We start from the raw sequence: 15,643 nt of genomic DNA on the forward strand, positions 1-15,643 counted from the left end.
GGCCTCCCACGGATCTCGGGGTGAAAGACCGGGTCCCCCGCCATCCCGTCTCACACCCTCTCCTTGTCATTCCCTAACCTCTAGTCACTCGGGCCACGTTCATGTTGCTCAAAAACGCCAGACGCCTCCCCGTCTCTGGAAAATCCACACATCGTGCACCCCAACCTAAAAGCACTTGTATCAGTGTCACTGCTGCCACCTTTAAGCTTGTCCTTAAAGGTCACTTTGAATTTCTTTTCAGTTTGGTCATTTATACAGTCAGATGAGAATAAGGAAAGACCGCTCAGCTCAAGAAATCATGGGCAGGGACTTCCCTGGCGGTCCAGTGGTTAAGACTTCGCCTTCCAATGCAGGGGGTTTGGTCCCTGGTCGGGGAGCTAGGATCCCACGTGCCTCGCGGCCAAAAACACCAAAACGTAAAACAGAAGCAACAGTGTAACGTATTCAATGAAGACTTTAAAAACGGTCCGCATCAGAAAAATCTTAAACAGAAAAAGAAATCTTGGACAAAATCAAGCACCTGTCATCTGTGCAGTGAAATCACTGATCTGCACATGCCTGAGCTTATTTCCACTGCTGACTTCTTCCAGCTCCACTGAATAGCTGTCCAGTTCATATGGTGATCACTGCACCAGGGTGGCCCGCGCCTCCTGACATCCTGATGCTCCCCGCGTGGCCCACGCGCCCCCCTCCTCTAGGGAAGTGTGAGTAACCGACTGCCTTTTCAGTACCAGTCAGCCTGACCTGTCGGCCTTGCCATATCCCAAATTTGCTATTGATTCATGATATTTGAGAAAACCTGGAGAGCCAAAAGCCTCCTCTGTAATTCGCAAGATCCTCAATCCAATTAAAAGCTTATAAATCTGGGTAACTTGACCTTATCCTCTAGAAATAACGCTAGGAGTAATCAGCCTACCAACACCAAAGGTCAGTTTCAAGACTCTGATGCCAACAGACAGATGCTACTCTTGATACCAAAATATACATTCCTGTCGACCAGTTATTTTATTTTATCTTTGGCCGAGAGACATGTGGGATCTTAGTTCCCTGACCAGGGACCAAAGCTGTGCTCCCTGCAGCGGAAGCGTGGTGTCTTAACCACTGGACCGCCAGGGAAGTCCCCTGACCGCTTGTTTTAAAAACAGTGCTTTCTGGAACAAAAGGACGGAAGTGGGTCGCAGGCAGGCCTGTCTACAGGCCCCACACACGGACCAGCTTCTGGAGTCGCACATACGTGTTTGTTTGACGAAAGGGTTTCATGCCGAAAGCAGTACTGCAAACTCTGCCTTTAGACTGTCAGGCTCGCCTTGCTGAAAGTCCTGATACACACAGAATTATTTCCACGGACACTTTCCAAAGCTGTAAACATTTTATTTCTACCACACGTGAGTGATTTCCTGCTGGGAATATTAAGAAAGAAGAAACCAGGGCTGGGCAGAGAAAATGGAACGACTGATAGGGCAAGAAGAGCCGTTCTGGTCCTGCAGCGTGAGATGGTGGAAGTATCAGGGCACATATGCCATGATAACTAACACAAGTGAGGCCAAGAGAACCTGGGCGGCTCGGGGCGACCACCAGGAGGAGAAGTCAACCAGAACTCCAGGTCAGAGAAAATCAGACAGACACCAAACACGTCGATCATAAACTCAAGGAGGAAAGAAACCCCCTAGACTGCATCGCCCCTGTAACAAAGCTGAGTGAACAGCTAAGAATAGCTTCTCATCTCTGGTGGACTTGAGGGGGGTGGAGGGGTCAAGGGGAAGTGAATCTTCACGACTGTTCACCCCAAGGACTCTGCTCATTCGACGGAGTCACACGATGCAATGCCTTTAGTACTAATGCCCTTCTAGACAAAGACCCTGGAGCCCTTTCATGTGGCAGCTTCTCTTTAGTGCTTCATTACAGCAAAAACAATTTTCATAAGAGCCTTTATAGGCCACCTGTAACCTCCAAAACCACGGCGTAGTTTTCTTCCATATGCTCTTAAGATACTATGGAGGCAAACGGAAGTGATGAGCAAAACAGCAGGGGTAAGAGAAAGGTGACGGCCTCCCTAACGGTGGGATCTCAGCACGCGCCCCTGCTCTCCTCAGGCGTTGCCCCTGTCTGGGGAGGACAAGGACGGGAACCGAATCTTGCCTGGTGAGGGTAGGGGATGCATCAGGCAGGTTAAAGGGCACGGAGAGGTGGGAGGCACTGCCACACCCCAAGACAATTCTCAGATACCGCCTGGTCCATCAGCAGGCAAGTTTCACATCCCCCAGAGCTGGGAGGGCACTTACCGAGCGCTTGTCCGCCTCCGCCCCTTGCTGGCCCTGCAGGCATGCCGTGAGCTTCTTGTGTGTGCTGTGGGAGACCTGCTTCACCAGCTCCAGCCGCTTCTCCACCTGCGGACAGAGCAGTGGGTGGGGCTCCTGGGTGAGGGGAGGTCAGAGGTGGGGTCACGGGTCTGGACAATCAAGGGACAAGACGGACCCATGTTTCTGCAGAGACAACATCCAATGCAGGAGAAAAGGAGGGGGTCACAGACTCAGGGACTCTCTGCTAACCGTGCAATCAAATGCCTTCAGATGTCTCCTGAAAAACCTCACCCAGACTGGTGTTCACAATGCAAGGGGCTATCATAAAGGATAAAAGCTGTGTCTCTAAATAGACCGGATGAGGAGAGGTGGAGCAGCTTGAACAGCATTGGGAAGGGCTCGGCTGTAAAAAGGGAATATGTCTTTGGCATCTATGAGCTACAGGTCAGCGATAACCTTACCTGAAGAAGGTCTTCGCTCAGAACTTCAGTCTTCTCTGCCCTAAAGAGAAAATGGAGACACATATTGGTTAAAAAAACAACAACAAAAAAAACTAGGAATATAGTCTCATAATTACTCTCCACTCTCTCCCCACTTACAGAGAGATTAGAAAAACAGAGACATTTATAGCAGCTATTTTAAAAACATTTTATTGAAGTATAGTTGATTTACAATGTTGTGTTAATTCCTGCTGTACAGCAAAGTGACTCAGTTATACATATATATTCAATATATTCTTTTTCATCTTCTTTTCCATTATGGTTTATCCCAGGATATTGAACATAGTTCCCTGTGCTATAAAGTAGGACCTTGTTCTTTATCCATCCTATATACACAAGTTTGCATCAACAACAGCTATTTCTAACAAGAGAAAATACAGACAGTACTGGAATTTACTAGGAACCTCATGACACCACCATTCCAGCAAAAACATGGTAAACAAGATGGTCTGAGGAGTCTCCTGCTACAGCATGGAAACTGGATGAAGCACAACAAACACATTTCTTCTGTCTCCAGATTTTTCTTTTCCAAGTAATAGAATTAAGTAGGTTCCCCCACCCATCCCCCTTGGTCTCCCCCAAACAAACAAGCAAAAGTAGCTTGAAAATCTGAGCAGAGATCGATCAACAGCAAACATGGAGACAGCATTGAGTCCTGGTAACAAATGCAAATGCCACCACTGAGATCTGGTCACCAGTGTGAGCCACCCTACCCCACCCAGAAAGTGGGGAGCTGGAACCAGGGGTTAACACATTCAGGGAAAGAACTTGGATGCCGGCTGGAGTGTCCCAACCTGTTAGCAACCCCTGTCTCACATCACAGGAGAATGCAAATCTTCTTGGAGCAAAGCGCAAAGAGATACACTAAAAAACACAACAGATAAATCAAAATATAAACTAACCCACAGAGAGGAAAGAAAAAGGACACAAGGGACTTCCCTGGGTGGCACAGTGGTTAAGAATCCACCTGCCAATGCAGGGGACGGGTTCGATCCCTGGTCTGGGAAGATCCCACATGCCGTGGAGCAACTAAGCCCGTGTGCCACAACCACTGAGCCTACGCTCTAGAGCCGGAGAGCCACAACTACTGAGCTAGCAACAGAGAAGCCACTGCAATGAGAAGCCTGTGCACCACAACAAAGAGTAGCCTCCGCTCACCGCAATTAGAGAAAAGCCCGCGCAGCAACAAAGACCCAATGCAGCCAAAAATAAATAAATAAATTTAATTAATTAATTTTTTAAAAGAACACAAAGCAATAAAAAAACAAAGAACAAACAAAAAATTAAATGGAAGACTTAAGCCTTAACAGTCATAATTATATTAAATGTAAATGGCCTAAATATGCCAATTAAAAGATAGATTGACAGAGTGAATTGAAAACACACAATCTATGAGAATCTCACTTCAAATATGACATAGGCGGGCTGAAGGTAAAAGGGTAGGAAAAGATATCACACAAACATTTACCAAAAGAAAGCAAAAGTGGCTATATTAATGTTAGGTAAAGTAGATTCAGAATAAAGGAAATGACCAGAAACATAGAGGAGCATAATATAATGATAAAAGGATCAATCCACCAAGAAGATGTAGCAATCTTAAATGTGTATGCACTAAACAAAGCTGCAAAAATATGTGAAGCAAAAACTGACAGAACTGCAAGGAAAAACAGACAAATCCACATAAAGACTTCAATATCCCCTCTCTCAACAACTGACAGACCAGCTAGATAAAAAACACATCAGCAAGGATAAGTAAGAATACAACAATTCAATTAACCCACAGAATTTAACTGACATTTACAGAACACTCCAACCAACATCAGCAGTATACACATTCTTTCCCAGTACATATACCAAGATGGGCAACGTCTGGGTCCATAAAATAATTAATTTGATGTTGTTGTAGTTGGTGGTTTTTTGCCGCAATGCGCGGCTTGCAGGATCTCAGTTCCCCAACCAGGGATCAAACTCGTGCCCCCTGCAGTGGAAACGCAGAGTCCTAACCACTGGACTGCCAGGGAATTCCCTAAAATGACTAATTTGAAAGAACTGAAATCATATACAGTGTATTCTCTTATCACTAACAGAAAGATAAGAAGAAAACATCCAAACACGCGGACACCAAACAGCATGCTTCTATTTATTTATTTATTTATTTATTTATTTATTTTATTTTTGGCTGTGCCGGGTCTTAGTTGCGGCACGCAGGATCTTCGTTGAGGCACGCGGAATCTTTTGTTGTGGCTCTCGGGCTTCTCTCTAGTTGTGGCACACAGGTTTTCTCTCCTCTAGTTGAGGCGCGCAAGCTCAGTAGTTGTGGTGCGCATGGGCTTTGTTGCCACACAGCATGTGGGATCTCAGTTCCCTGACCAGGGACCGAACCCACATCCCCTGCATTGTCAGGCAGATTCTTTACCACTGGACAACCAGGAAAGTGCCAAATGCTTCTAAATAATCCATGAACAGAGGAACTCTCAAGGGAAAAAAAATGAACTGAACAAAAATGAAAATGCAATATATCAAAATGGTGGACACAGCCAAAGCAGTGCTGGGAAGAAATATTATAGCACTAAAACCATATATTAGAAAAGAGAAACATTTTCAAATGAGAATCTTAGCTTCTGTTGTGGCAACCTATAAAAAGAAGACCAAGAATAAGCCCAAAGCAAGCAGAAGGAAAGCAAGCACAAAAGGGCATAATAAATTTAAAACAAAAATAATAACGGAGAAAAGTAATGAGACAAAGAGCTGATTCTTTGAGAAGATAAATACAATTGATAAAACCTCTAGCACAATTGAAAAGAAGGAAAAAGAGAAGACAAATTACCAAGAATAGGAAAGAGGAAGTATCACTACACAATCCTGTAGATTTCAAAAGAACATCTTTGAACAACTAATACACATATGTACATTTGACAATTTACATGAAATGGACTACTGTACTTAAAAACCATAAATTAAAATACACTCAATATGAAACAAATAATTGGAATAGCCCTGTAACTGTTAAGAAATTGAACCTGTACTATTAAAAGTCTCAAAAAAAATATTCAGACCCAGAAGGCGTCACAAGAGAATTCTACCAAATGTTTAAAGAAGAATTAGCCCCAATTCTACATAATCTCTTCCGGAATACAGAAGAGGAGGAAACACTTCCCAATTCATTTTATGAAGCTAGCATTCCTTTGATACCAAAACCAGACAAAGAACAGTAACAAAGAAAGCTAACTATAGACCAATATTCCTCATGATATAGATGCAAAAATCCTTAACAAAATATTACCAAATATAATTCAACAACTTATAAAAAGAATTTTTCACCATGACCAAGTTAGGTTTAGTCCAGGGATACTATTCCAGGGTTTTTTTAATCAATCAATGTAATTTACCATATTAATAGATCAAAGAAAACTACATGATCATATTAATCGACGTAGAAAGAGCATTTGACAAAATTCAACACCCATTCTTGGTAAAAACTCTCAGAACACACAGAAGAGACAGAAGAGAACTTCCTCAAATTGATAAATAACATCTGCAAAAAACAAACCCTGTAATTAACATTATGCGTAATGGTGAAAGACTAGATGCTTTCCCCCCTAAGACTGGGATCAAGGCAAGTATGTCTGTACTCAACAATCATTCAACATAGTGCTGGAAGTTTGAATCAGTTCAATAAGGCAAGAAAAGGAAATAAAAAACATAGATACGAAAGGAACAAATAAAAACGTCCCTATTTCCAGATGACATGCTTGTCTATGTAGAAAATGCCAAGGAATCTACAAAGAAAAAAAATTCCTAGAGCTAATAAATGAGTTCAGCAAGGTTGCAGGACATAAGGTAAACATACAAAAATAAATTTTATTTCTATACACTAGTAATGAATACATTAATACTGAGACTAAAAATAAAATACTATTAACAACTGCTTTAAAAAATAAAATACTTAGGTATCAATTTATAAATATATGCAAAGAATGTGTCTGTTGAAAACCACAAAATAATAAAAGAAATCAAAGATCTAAATAAAGGGAGAAATACTGTGTCTGTGGATTGGAAAACTCAACCTAATAAAGATGTCAATACTCAGAAAATTAGTCATGATTAAATGCAATCCCAATCAAAATTTCAACAGGATTTGTTGTAGATACAAACTGATTCTAAAATTGATATGAAACTGCAAAGGAAGTAGAAAACCTAAAACAATTTTTAGAAAGAATAAATTTGTAGTACTCACTACCCAGTTTTAAGACTTACTATAACACTAAGTAATCAAAAGAATATGGTAGTGAGGGCTTCCCTGGTGGTGCAGTGGTTGAGAGTCCGCCTGCCGATACAGGGGACGTGGGTTCGTGCCCCGGTCCGGGAAGATCCCACGTGCCGCGGAGCGGCTGGGCCCGTGAGCCATGGCCGCTGAGCCTGCGCGTCCGGAGCCTGTGCTCCGCAACGGGAGAGGCCACAACGGTGAGAGGCCCGCGTACCACAAAAAAAATAAATAAATTTTTAAAAAAGAATATGGTACTGAAAGAGCAGAAAAACAGATCGGTGGGATAGAATAAGGAAAATGGACCTAGACAGATGTAGGCAACTGATTTCCGACAAAGATGCAAAGGAGGAAGAAGAGTCTTTCTAACAAATTGTGCTGGTACATTTGGATATTCATATGCAAAACTATGAACTTTGACCCATGCTTCACATGAGGTACAAAAATTCACTCATAATGGTTCACGGACCTAAATACAAAACATGAGACTATACAACTTTTGAAGAGAAAAGTTGAGAAAATATCTTTGACCTTAGGTGAGGCGATGAGTTCTTAGAAATAACATCAAAAGGATGATCCACAAAACAAACAAAAAAAGGGATACATTAGACTTCATCTTAATTAAAAGCTTCGGGGCTTCTCTGGTGGCACAGTGGTTAAGAATCCGCCTGCCAATGCAGGGGACACGGGTTTGAGCCCTGGTCCGGGAAGATCCCACATGCCGCGGAGCAACTAAGCCTGTGCACCACAACTACTGAGCCTGTGCTCTAGAGCTTGCGAGCCACAACTGCTGAGCTCGCGTGCCACAACTAGTGAAGCCTGTGCGCCTAGAGCCTGTGCTCCACAACAAGAGAAGCCACCGCCATGAGAAGCCTGTGCACCGCAACGAAGACTAAGTAGCCCCCGCTCGCCGCAACTAGAGAAAGCCCGCACGCAGCAACGAAGACCCAATGCAGCCAAAAATAAAAAATAAAAAATAAATAAAATTTTAAAAAATAAAATAAAATAAAAATGACTGACCCGAGGAAGGAGGCGGGCTAACAGGTGACGCTAATTTTAGGAAGCCTGGTATTTGGGGCCTCATCTTTGTAAATGAAAGAGCATTGTTCCCTATCAAGACAATGAACACTACTATTTTCAGAAGATGAGTCATTCTACAGGATGATAGGCACCCTGTAGGTGACATCTGGGTACAAGTTATGTCTTTTCATTTTATTTTTTACACCAACAGACGAAAGCAAAACAGAGCCTTGGCAAATGGATCTAAAAATTGTGCACTGTTCTCCTGACGGGCTTTAGAAGAACAATCACTGCCGCCCACAAAAATCTTGATTGTCACCGGTGTCACACATTAGCTTGTCAGGTCACGGCAGCATTTCCCAGAATGTGTTCCATGAAAAAATAGACTCGTTAGACACCCTGAAGCAAAAGGTTCTGTGGACAAATAAGTTAGGAAACACTGAAGGCTATATTCTCCATTAACAGAGTTTCATTAAAATATTAAACGCTCTGAGAAGTCCTGCAGGGAATGTAAATGGCTTCATTTTGGCTAACCCGTCATCTCCCAAATCTATAAAAATATATCTCACATAACACCAGTTAACGACTACACCCTGAGTGCTGAATATAGTTTAGAAACATGAAGATGAAGGTACTATTCCCTACAGGACATCTTGGAGACCTTCCCTGACATGCTACCTTGGAGTTCGTTTAGAAACATGAAGATGAAGGTACTATTCCCTACAGGACATCTTGGAGACCTTCCCTGACATGCTACCTTGGTTAGACTGAGCGCCAAACAATGAGGACTTTCAGCTATCCTTACGTTCAGAAGTCACGGAAGGAGACGGTGAGGCTGCCTTTAACGCAGAGATAGTCTCATTACAAAACATTTCAGACGGCAAGTCACCAAGTTACAACACCCAAGGAGTTGTCGAATGCTCTCAGTTTGTCTATCACTAGCATTTCCAGCACCTGTTGCTCTCTTTCTATCTGCAGAGTCTCGGGCTGGGTCCCAGGGAACAGCCGCGAGATCCTTCTAACCGATGTCCCCGTCTCCAGCATCTTTCCATTCATCACTCACACCGCCTTTAGATACTCTTCCTAAAACGGCCCTTTTACCTAATACCAAAGAGGTGCTCTGCTAAGTGCTTTACAAGCTTTATGCCACTGTTTAAAAATGTACCTGAGATTTGTTTCAGTCAGGTAGGTAAGACATGCAGACGTGGAAGTGTCATGAAGAAACTCACACTTACAGGTTCCTAGAAGCAGGCGGCACGCCATGCAGGGACACACACAGGGACACGGCAGGGCGGGAGGCAGAGAGCGCTAGGGGACAGTGGGCAACGGTCTTTACTGTGGTTTCCACAAGAAGGATGGGTGGACAGAGCAAGCAAGCTGAGCAGGTTTGGTGGGCTCTGGGCTATGGGGGGAGGGCCCTAATCACTCCAGTACTTGGCCCTGGAGTGATTTAGGGGCAGGAGGATACTGTCCAGACTACAGGAGCCAATACACCCAAAATATAGTCCTGGAGCTACGTCAGCGTCACTTTCAAACTTATTAGAAATGTAAATTCTCCAGCCCCAACCAGACCTACTGAGTCAGAAATTCTGGGAGGGAGCTCCAAAATCTATTTTAAGATGCCCTCCAGGTGACTCCAATGCATGTTAAGAAACACTGGTGTATGGAATAAAATCTAAAAACCTCTGCTTTGGAAACTCCTACTGGTCAACAAATTTCTCTCTTCAAGGTCCTCCAAACGGTCCCCACTGTTCTATGCCCTGGCATCTCCCACTCTTCATTCTGGCCCCTTCCAAGAGGAGGAAGCTGTCAAGCTGCAACAACCAGACCAGCAGCAGAATTTATCAGCAATAATTGAGGCTAGACTATAACGGAGCAATCCCAAAGTTCTGAGTGAAAATTCATTTCAATCCAAGAAAAAAATTATGGTAACTTACCAGTCAAGTATAGAAGCAAAATAAGATCATTTTTAGAAATAGAAAAGGATGTTACCTCTCTTTCTGAGAAAACCCCTTGAGGATGCACTCCAGAAAAAATAAGGATAAAACTTTAATCCACTGAGAAATGACAGAAATAAACCTGAGACCAGCCAACAGGAAATCCCAGGATGTCAGACCCACAGGAGGCTCAGAGAGCAATAAATACAAATTGGAACTCAGTGGCCTCTAAGATGAAGAGAGCAAACAAAATAATAGATGAAATGAGTAAGTTGGAAGGTATGAAGGCATATGATTCTCCCAATAGAAAAAAACAAGATAATTCCAAAGAAATTCCAGGAAAAGTGCCCAAGAAAGATAGGATTCAAATATGAATCAAAAAACAAACAAACAAATATGAATCAAAGTAAAGTGATGCATGATTGAATCATCTGTAGAATGTAAGAAAAGAGTATTTATTTATTTAACCTTGACACTAGGCAAAGTCTCCTTTATCTGGGCAGATATCTTTATGTTGGAACCACAGAGCATGAAATATTATTGACATATTACTTGGCTCTGCAATGAACAACATTTAAGTAGCTATAAAAGAAGTACTTAGTTGACTGTTGAACTTTTAGAATCAACCCATGAACAAAACACAGAAGACATAATTATGATGATTACAGGAGAGGATGAATGTAAATTTTATCAATCTTCAAGATGTGAAAAAGAGAAAGAGGAAGGAAAAATGGGAAAGAAAGAGGGAGAAGCAAACAGTTGAGAAAGAGAGGTGAATAATGCTCACTAAAGCCAGCCAAGAGGAACTGTACCATCTATGGTACCTGCAGAGAGGTTTAAACATAAAAAGTAAAATGCTCTTTGTTACAACAATTGAAAAAATAGGTGTGGAGGGGAAGGCAAGTGGTATAATAGAATCAAAACCCCGTCTCCCCAACAGGAAGTAAATTGTGTGTTTGTGGGTATATGAGAGAGAACCAACAGGACAAGCATATTATTTAAAGACGGAGACCTAAATTACAGAGGAATTGAATACACAAGTCATTAACTGTAATTGTCTCCAGAGAGCAGGGCTGGGAGTGGAATCAGGGTAAGACGGCTGATACCTGTTCATTATAAGTCCTTCTCTACAACTTGATTTTTTAAAAAACCACGTCCACCTATTATTTTGATTATTAAGGCACAAGGTTGCCGAAGGCATGGAAAAGAGGGGTGCCCACCACAGCTGTCGGAAGCATGAAATGGTACGATCTTTCTTGAAGGCCATTCGGCAAATATATTTTAAAAGCCTGAATATATAGAAAACCTTTCTCAAAGTAACTTAAATGGAGGAACTCGTCCTGAAGAAATAACTGAGGATGTAGATGAAGATTTAACTGTAAGAAAGGTCATCAGAGCATTGCCCTATGGAGGTCTACGTTTATACTTAATCTTTTGTTTCCGGCCCTTCAGTATATGGATATGTTGGAAAAAATCCAAAGATCTTCCCTCAAATCCAAAGGGATTGTTTAAATGGATGGACTTTCATATAAGTATTAAAAATGCTGGCATATATTTGACATGTAAAGGTATTGCTAAATTAAGCGAGGAGGAACAAGCTATAAAGCAGTACGCACAGTAAAAAACATACATATATGGAGCCTCAGAAGCAAAAAAAATATGCTAAGGTATGGGTCAAAGTGTTGTCAGCCCTCTGTTCTTCCCTTGTGTTGAACGTTCTAATTCTTCATTCGATACAAGAGACGGTGTAAGTATTATAAAATGTATTGCAAAGGTGTTTACCAGGGGCTGGTGGGGAATTACTGTTTCATGGGTACAGTTTCAGCTTTGCAAGGTGAGGAATTCTATGGCTGGATGGTGGTGATGGTAGCACACAAATGTGAATGTGATTAATTTCACTGAATTGCATACATAGGAATGGTTAAGATGGTAAATTTATGTTGTATTTTTACTACATTTAAAAAACAAAAGTAAACTTAAAAAATATTTAAGGCAGTGAAAATATGTTGTGTGATACTATAATGATGGATATGTTTATATATACATTTGTCCAAATCCACAGAATGGACAGCGCCAAGAGGGAACCCAAGGTAAGCTATGAACTTTGGGTGATTGTGATGTGTCAGTGTAGGTTCATCCTTGGTAACAAATGTAACATTCTGGTGAGTGATGTTGATAATGAGGGAGGATATCCATGTGTAGCAGGGAGGGGGTTTATGGGAAATCTCTGCACCTTTCTCTCAATTCTGTTGTAAACCTAAAAGTGCTCTAAAAACAAAGTCTTTAAAAAACAAAATAATTGTATTACAAAATAATGTAAACTGGAATATTTTATGTCACATGTGATAAATTTATGAACACAGCAAGTTATAAACACCATATTTTAATATTGCAAAGGTTAACCAAATGCGTACATTTCTAAGAGGAGTTTTAAAGATATTGCAAAGATTTTAGATTCTCTCCCATGTTACTTTTTCCCTAGTCCCCAAACAGAAATGTTCCTGCTGGTTCCAAAATATCCAGGCTTTTTTTTTTTTTTTTTTTTTTTTTTTTTTTTTTTTTTTTTTTCCGGTACGCGGGCCTCTCACTGTTGTGGCCTCTCCCGTTGCGGAGCACAGGCTCCGGACGCGCAGGCGCAGCGGCCATGGCTCACGGGCCCAGCTGCTCCGCGGCACGTGGGATCCTCCCGGACCGGGGCACGAACCCGCGACCCCTGCATCGGCAGGCGGACTCTCAATCACTGCGCCACCAGGGAAGCCCCAGGCATTATTTTTTAATCTCTAATAAAAACGCTACCAATTCCTCATTGCTCTCTTTGAGTCTTTCCAACAGTATCAATCGTTTCCAAGGATGTTTTCGAGCCCCACGGTTAATTAGTACTTCCCTCTCGAAAATAAGATGTTTAAATCTCAAATGTCTTGATACTTACTGTACTAAATCTTTAAATATGTATTTCTCGTGCCCTCCAAATAATTTTATGCTGGTTTAAGGTAAGAATATATACTTTAAAAATAATGCACAGATGTGCATAAGACTATACATAATATATTAATATGATTATTCATATTTAAATTAGTAATGTTAATAATATATATTATAATATATAATATATAATAATGTTATATAATATTCCTGTAATACATAATATTCTTATGCATTTTTATGTATTATTTTAAATGTCTTTTTTATTTTTAATTTCTCACAATTTTTCGAACATGGACCAGGGTTGTGAAGAATGGGCTTTCCGCATGATTTTGGAAGTGATTTTAGGATGCACATACAGTGGTCTCGGTGATATCTGATCTCTGGAGCTGTTATGGGCTAAATTATGTTCCCCCCCCAAATTCCTATGTGGAAGTCCTAACCTCCCTTACCCTAGAATGTGACCGTATTTAGAGACAGGGCCTTTAGAGAGGTGATGAAGTTAAAATGAGGTCATTAGGGTGGGTCCTTATCCAGTATGATTGGGGACCTCATAAGAAGAGGAGATCAAGACCAGACACACAAAGAGACGACCACGTGAGGACACAGGGAGAAGACAGCCATCTGAAAGCCAAAGAGAGAGGCCTCAGAAGGAACCAACCCCGTGGACACCTTGATCTCAGACTTCCAGCCTCTGAAATTGTGAGAAAATAAATTTCCATTGTTAAGCCCCCCGGCTTGTCAGAGACCAGGGTCTGACCAGCAGAACAGGACCTGATGTGTTTCCTGAAAGTGAAGGGATAAAACGGCTCAGGATGAGCAGATTCCAAGCCATCCTTGGGAGCAATTTTCATGGAATCTGTCACTGCAGAAGGGTTCTCTGGGGTGGAGTTTAAGTGTGATTCTCTCTGAAGTTAAGGCCTGGACTCCATGACTTGCCGAGGTCCTTTTCTGGTCTATGGTTTGGGCACAGTTTTAAGAATACACCTGTGATCCCAGACCAATGGAAAGTGGCTTGGAAGTCCAGGTCTGTGAGGGGCAAGTCTGTGACACTGAAAATGACAGAAGACCCTGGTGCCCAGCCCCAGTGTGACGTGCAGATTTTACCCGGGGAGGCTGGCCCCAGGGTCCAGCAGGCAGGATTCTGGACACAGCTCACTGTGGCGAGAGGACCAGGACCACGAACATGATACTTGCTACTAGCCTGCCGACCTTGGCAGTTCTGGCAGGACAGGGCTCAGAGAGACCAACAAAACGTTCTCTTGCTAAGATAGGTGCTATTCCAGAAGTGTCCCCATCCAGACTAAACACCGATGTCAGGGCTTCTGGCCAGGCACCCCCTCTCCACCATGTCTCAGTTCTGTCTTAGAACTGTCACACCTGTCATACTCCCTAGTGGGCGAGAGGAACACATTTTAGACCCCGTCTCCACAATCTTTCTCAAGCGCGGCTCAATTCACCTCCAAGCCACACTGTGAAGGCTCCCAGGTAGGGATGCAGCCCTAAACGAAGCCAGGCAGACCGCAGTCCAGGCTGATGCTGTGGGCTGCAGAAGCGAGGGGGGGTTCACATGATGCTCTCAAGGTTAGGGTTTTGGGGGAAAACTTTTCCAAGCAAAGTAGTCCAAACTTCAGTTTGTCTGGCATCAAAAATATCAAGGCGGGCTTCCCTGCTGGCGCAGTGGTTGAGAGTCCGCCTGCCGATGCGGGGGGACGCGGGTTCGTGTCCCGGTCCGGGAAGATCCCACGTGCCGCGGAGCAGCTGGGCCCGTGAGCCGTGGCCGCTGGGCCTGCGCGTCCGGAGCCTGTGCTCCGCAGCGGGAGGGGCCGCAGCAGTGAGAGGTCCGCGTACCGCAGGAAAAAAAAAAAAAAAATTAAGGTAAACAATGAAATGCAGATGTTAAAAATCAGCTTTCTCCCCGTGGTAGGGCAAGGACCCAGGAGAGGAGAGGAGAACCCTGATTTGATTTATAAAGGAACTTCCTTCCCCTGAAATCATAACTGAACCTAATCTCCTCTACACATCAGTAGAAGATAATTATTTGGCCCCACTAAGCTGTTTCTCCCCTGATCCACGAGAAGAAACACTTAGAACATGTTTACTTTGCCAATGACCTTCTCCACCGCCAACTCTCATCCCCACTCCTGAGTTCGGTCCCAGTTTGACCTGAGGCTATTATTAGCTTTTTCCTTTAGAGCTTGTCTGTTTTGTTGCGATAATCACTACTTAGCCTACACAAAAGATTCCTGGCAAAAATCATCTCATCTGTTTAGGCTAAACTACCTACTGGTCGCAGGATTCACTGCTCACCACTCTTCTCTGTCCTCTTCTAGTTTCTGGAGCGCCCCATCAGATCGGCCATTTTGCCAGTTTTCTCCTGCTAAATTATACAAATAAGTAAATAAATGAATAACCTCTAAGGCCTCCATGCCCTTAAAAAGTGATGTTACATGAGTAAGAAACAGATGTTACAGGAGTATAACTCCAAAGCCTTTATGTGTTAACTTTACAAATTGGGTAACTGGGTTTGATATAAGATTTTTGATCATAACCTTTTTGTCCATAAGTCTATGGATATTGTTTAATGGTCTTCTTCTTTCTGGAGCTGCTGATAAGAAGTCTGATATTAGCCTAGTTCTTCTGGTTCTGCCTGTCCAGATGTGCAAAATCTCTCTTTATCTGTAAAATTCGAGAATTTCG

At 42.6% G+C, this 15,643-nt stretch overlaps 1 protein-coding gene across 3 annotated transcripts in view; it reads right to left on the reverse strand.

The window, feature by feature from the left end:
- ARHGAP44 (Rho GTPase activating protein 44) overlaps positions 1-15,643 on the reverse strand; it is a 142,322-nt gene that overhangs the window by 70,697 nt on the left and 55,982 nt on the right. For all 3 annotated transcript variants that reach the window (XM_067021849.1, XM_059048525.2, XM_067021850.1), the window contains exons 2-3: positions 2,762-2,801; positions 2,283-2,387 (exon numbers count right to left, since the gene is read on the reverse strand). In XM_067021849.1, coding sequence (XP_066877950.1) covers positions 2,283-2,387; positions 2,762-2,801 — 145 coding nt within the window. The remainder of the gene's footprint in view (positions 1-2,282; positions 2,388-2,761; positions 2,802-15,643) is intronic.

This window comes from Kogia breviceps, chromosome 19 (genome assembly GCF_026419965.1).
Source record: "Kogia breviceps isolate mKogBre1 chromosome 19, mKogBre1 haplotype 1, whole genome shotgun sequence".
Classification (NCBI taxonomy): domain Eukaryota; kingdom Metazoa; phylum Chordata; class Mammalia; order Artiodactyla; family Physeteridae; genus Kogia; species Kogia breviceps.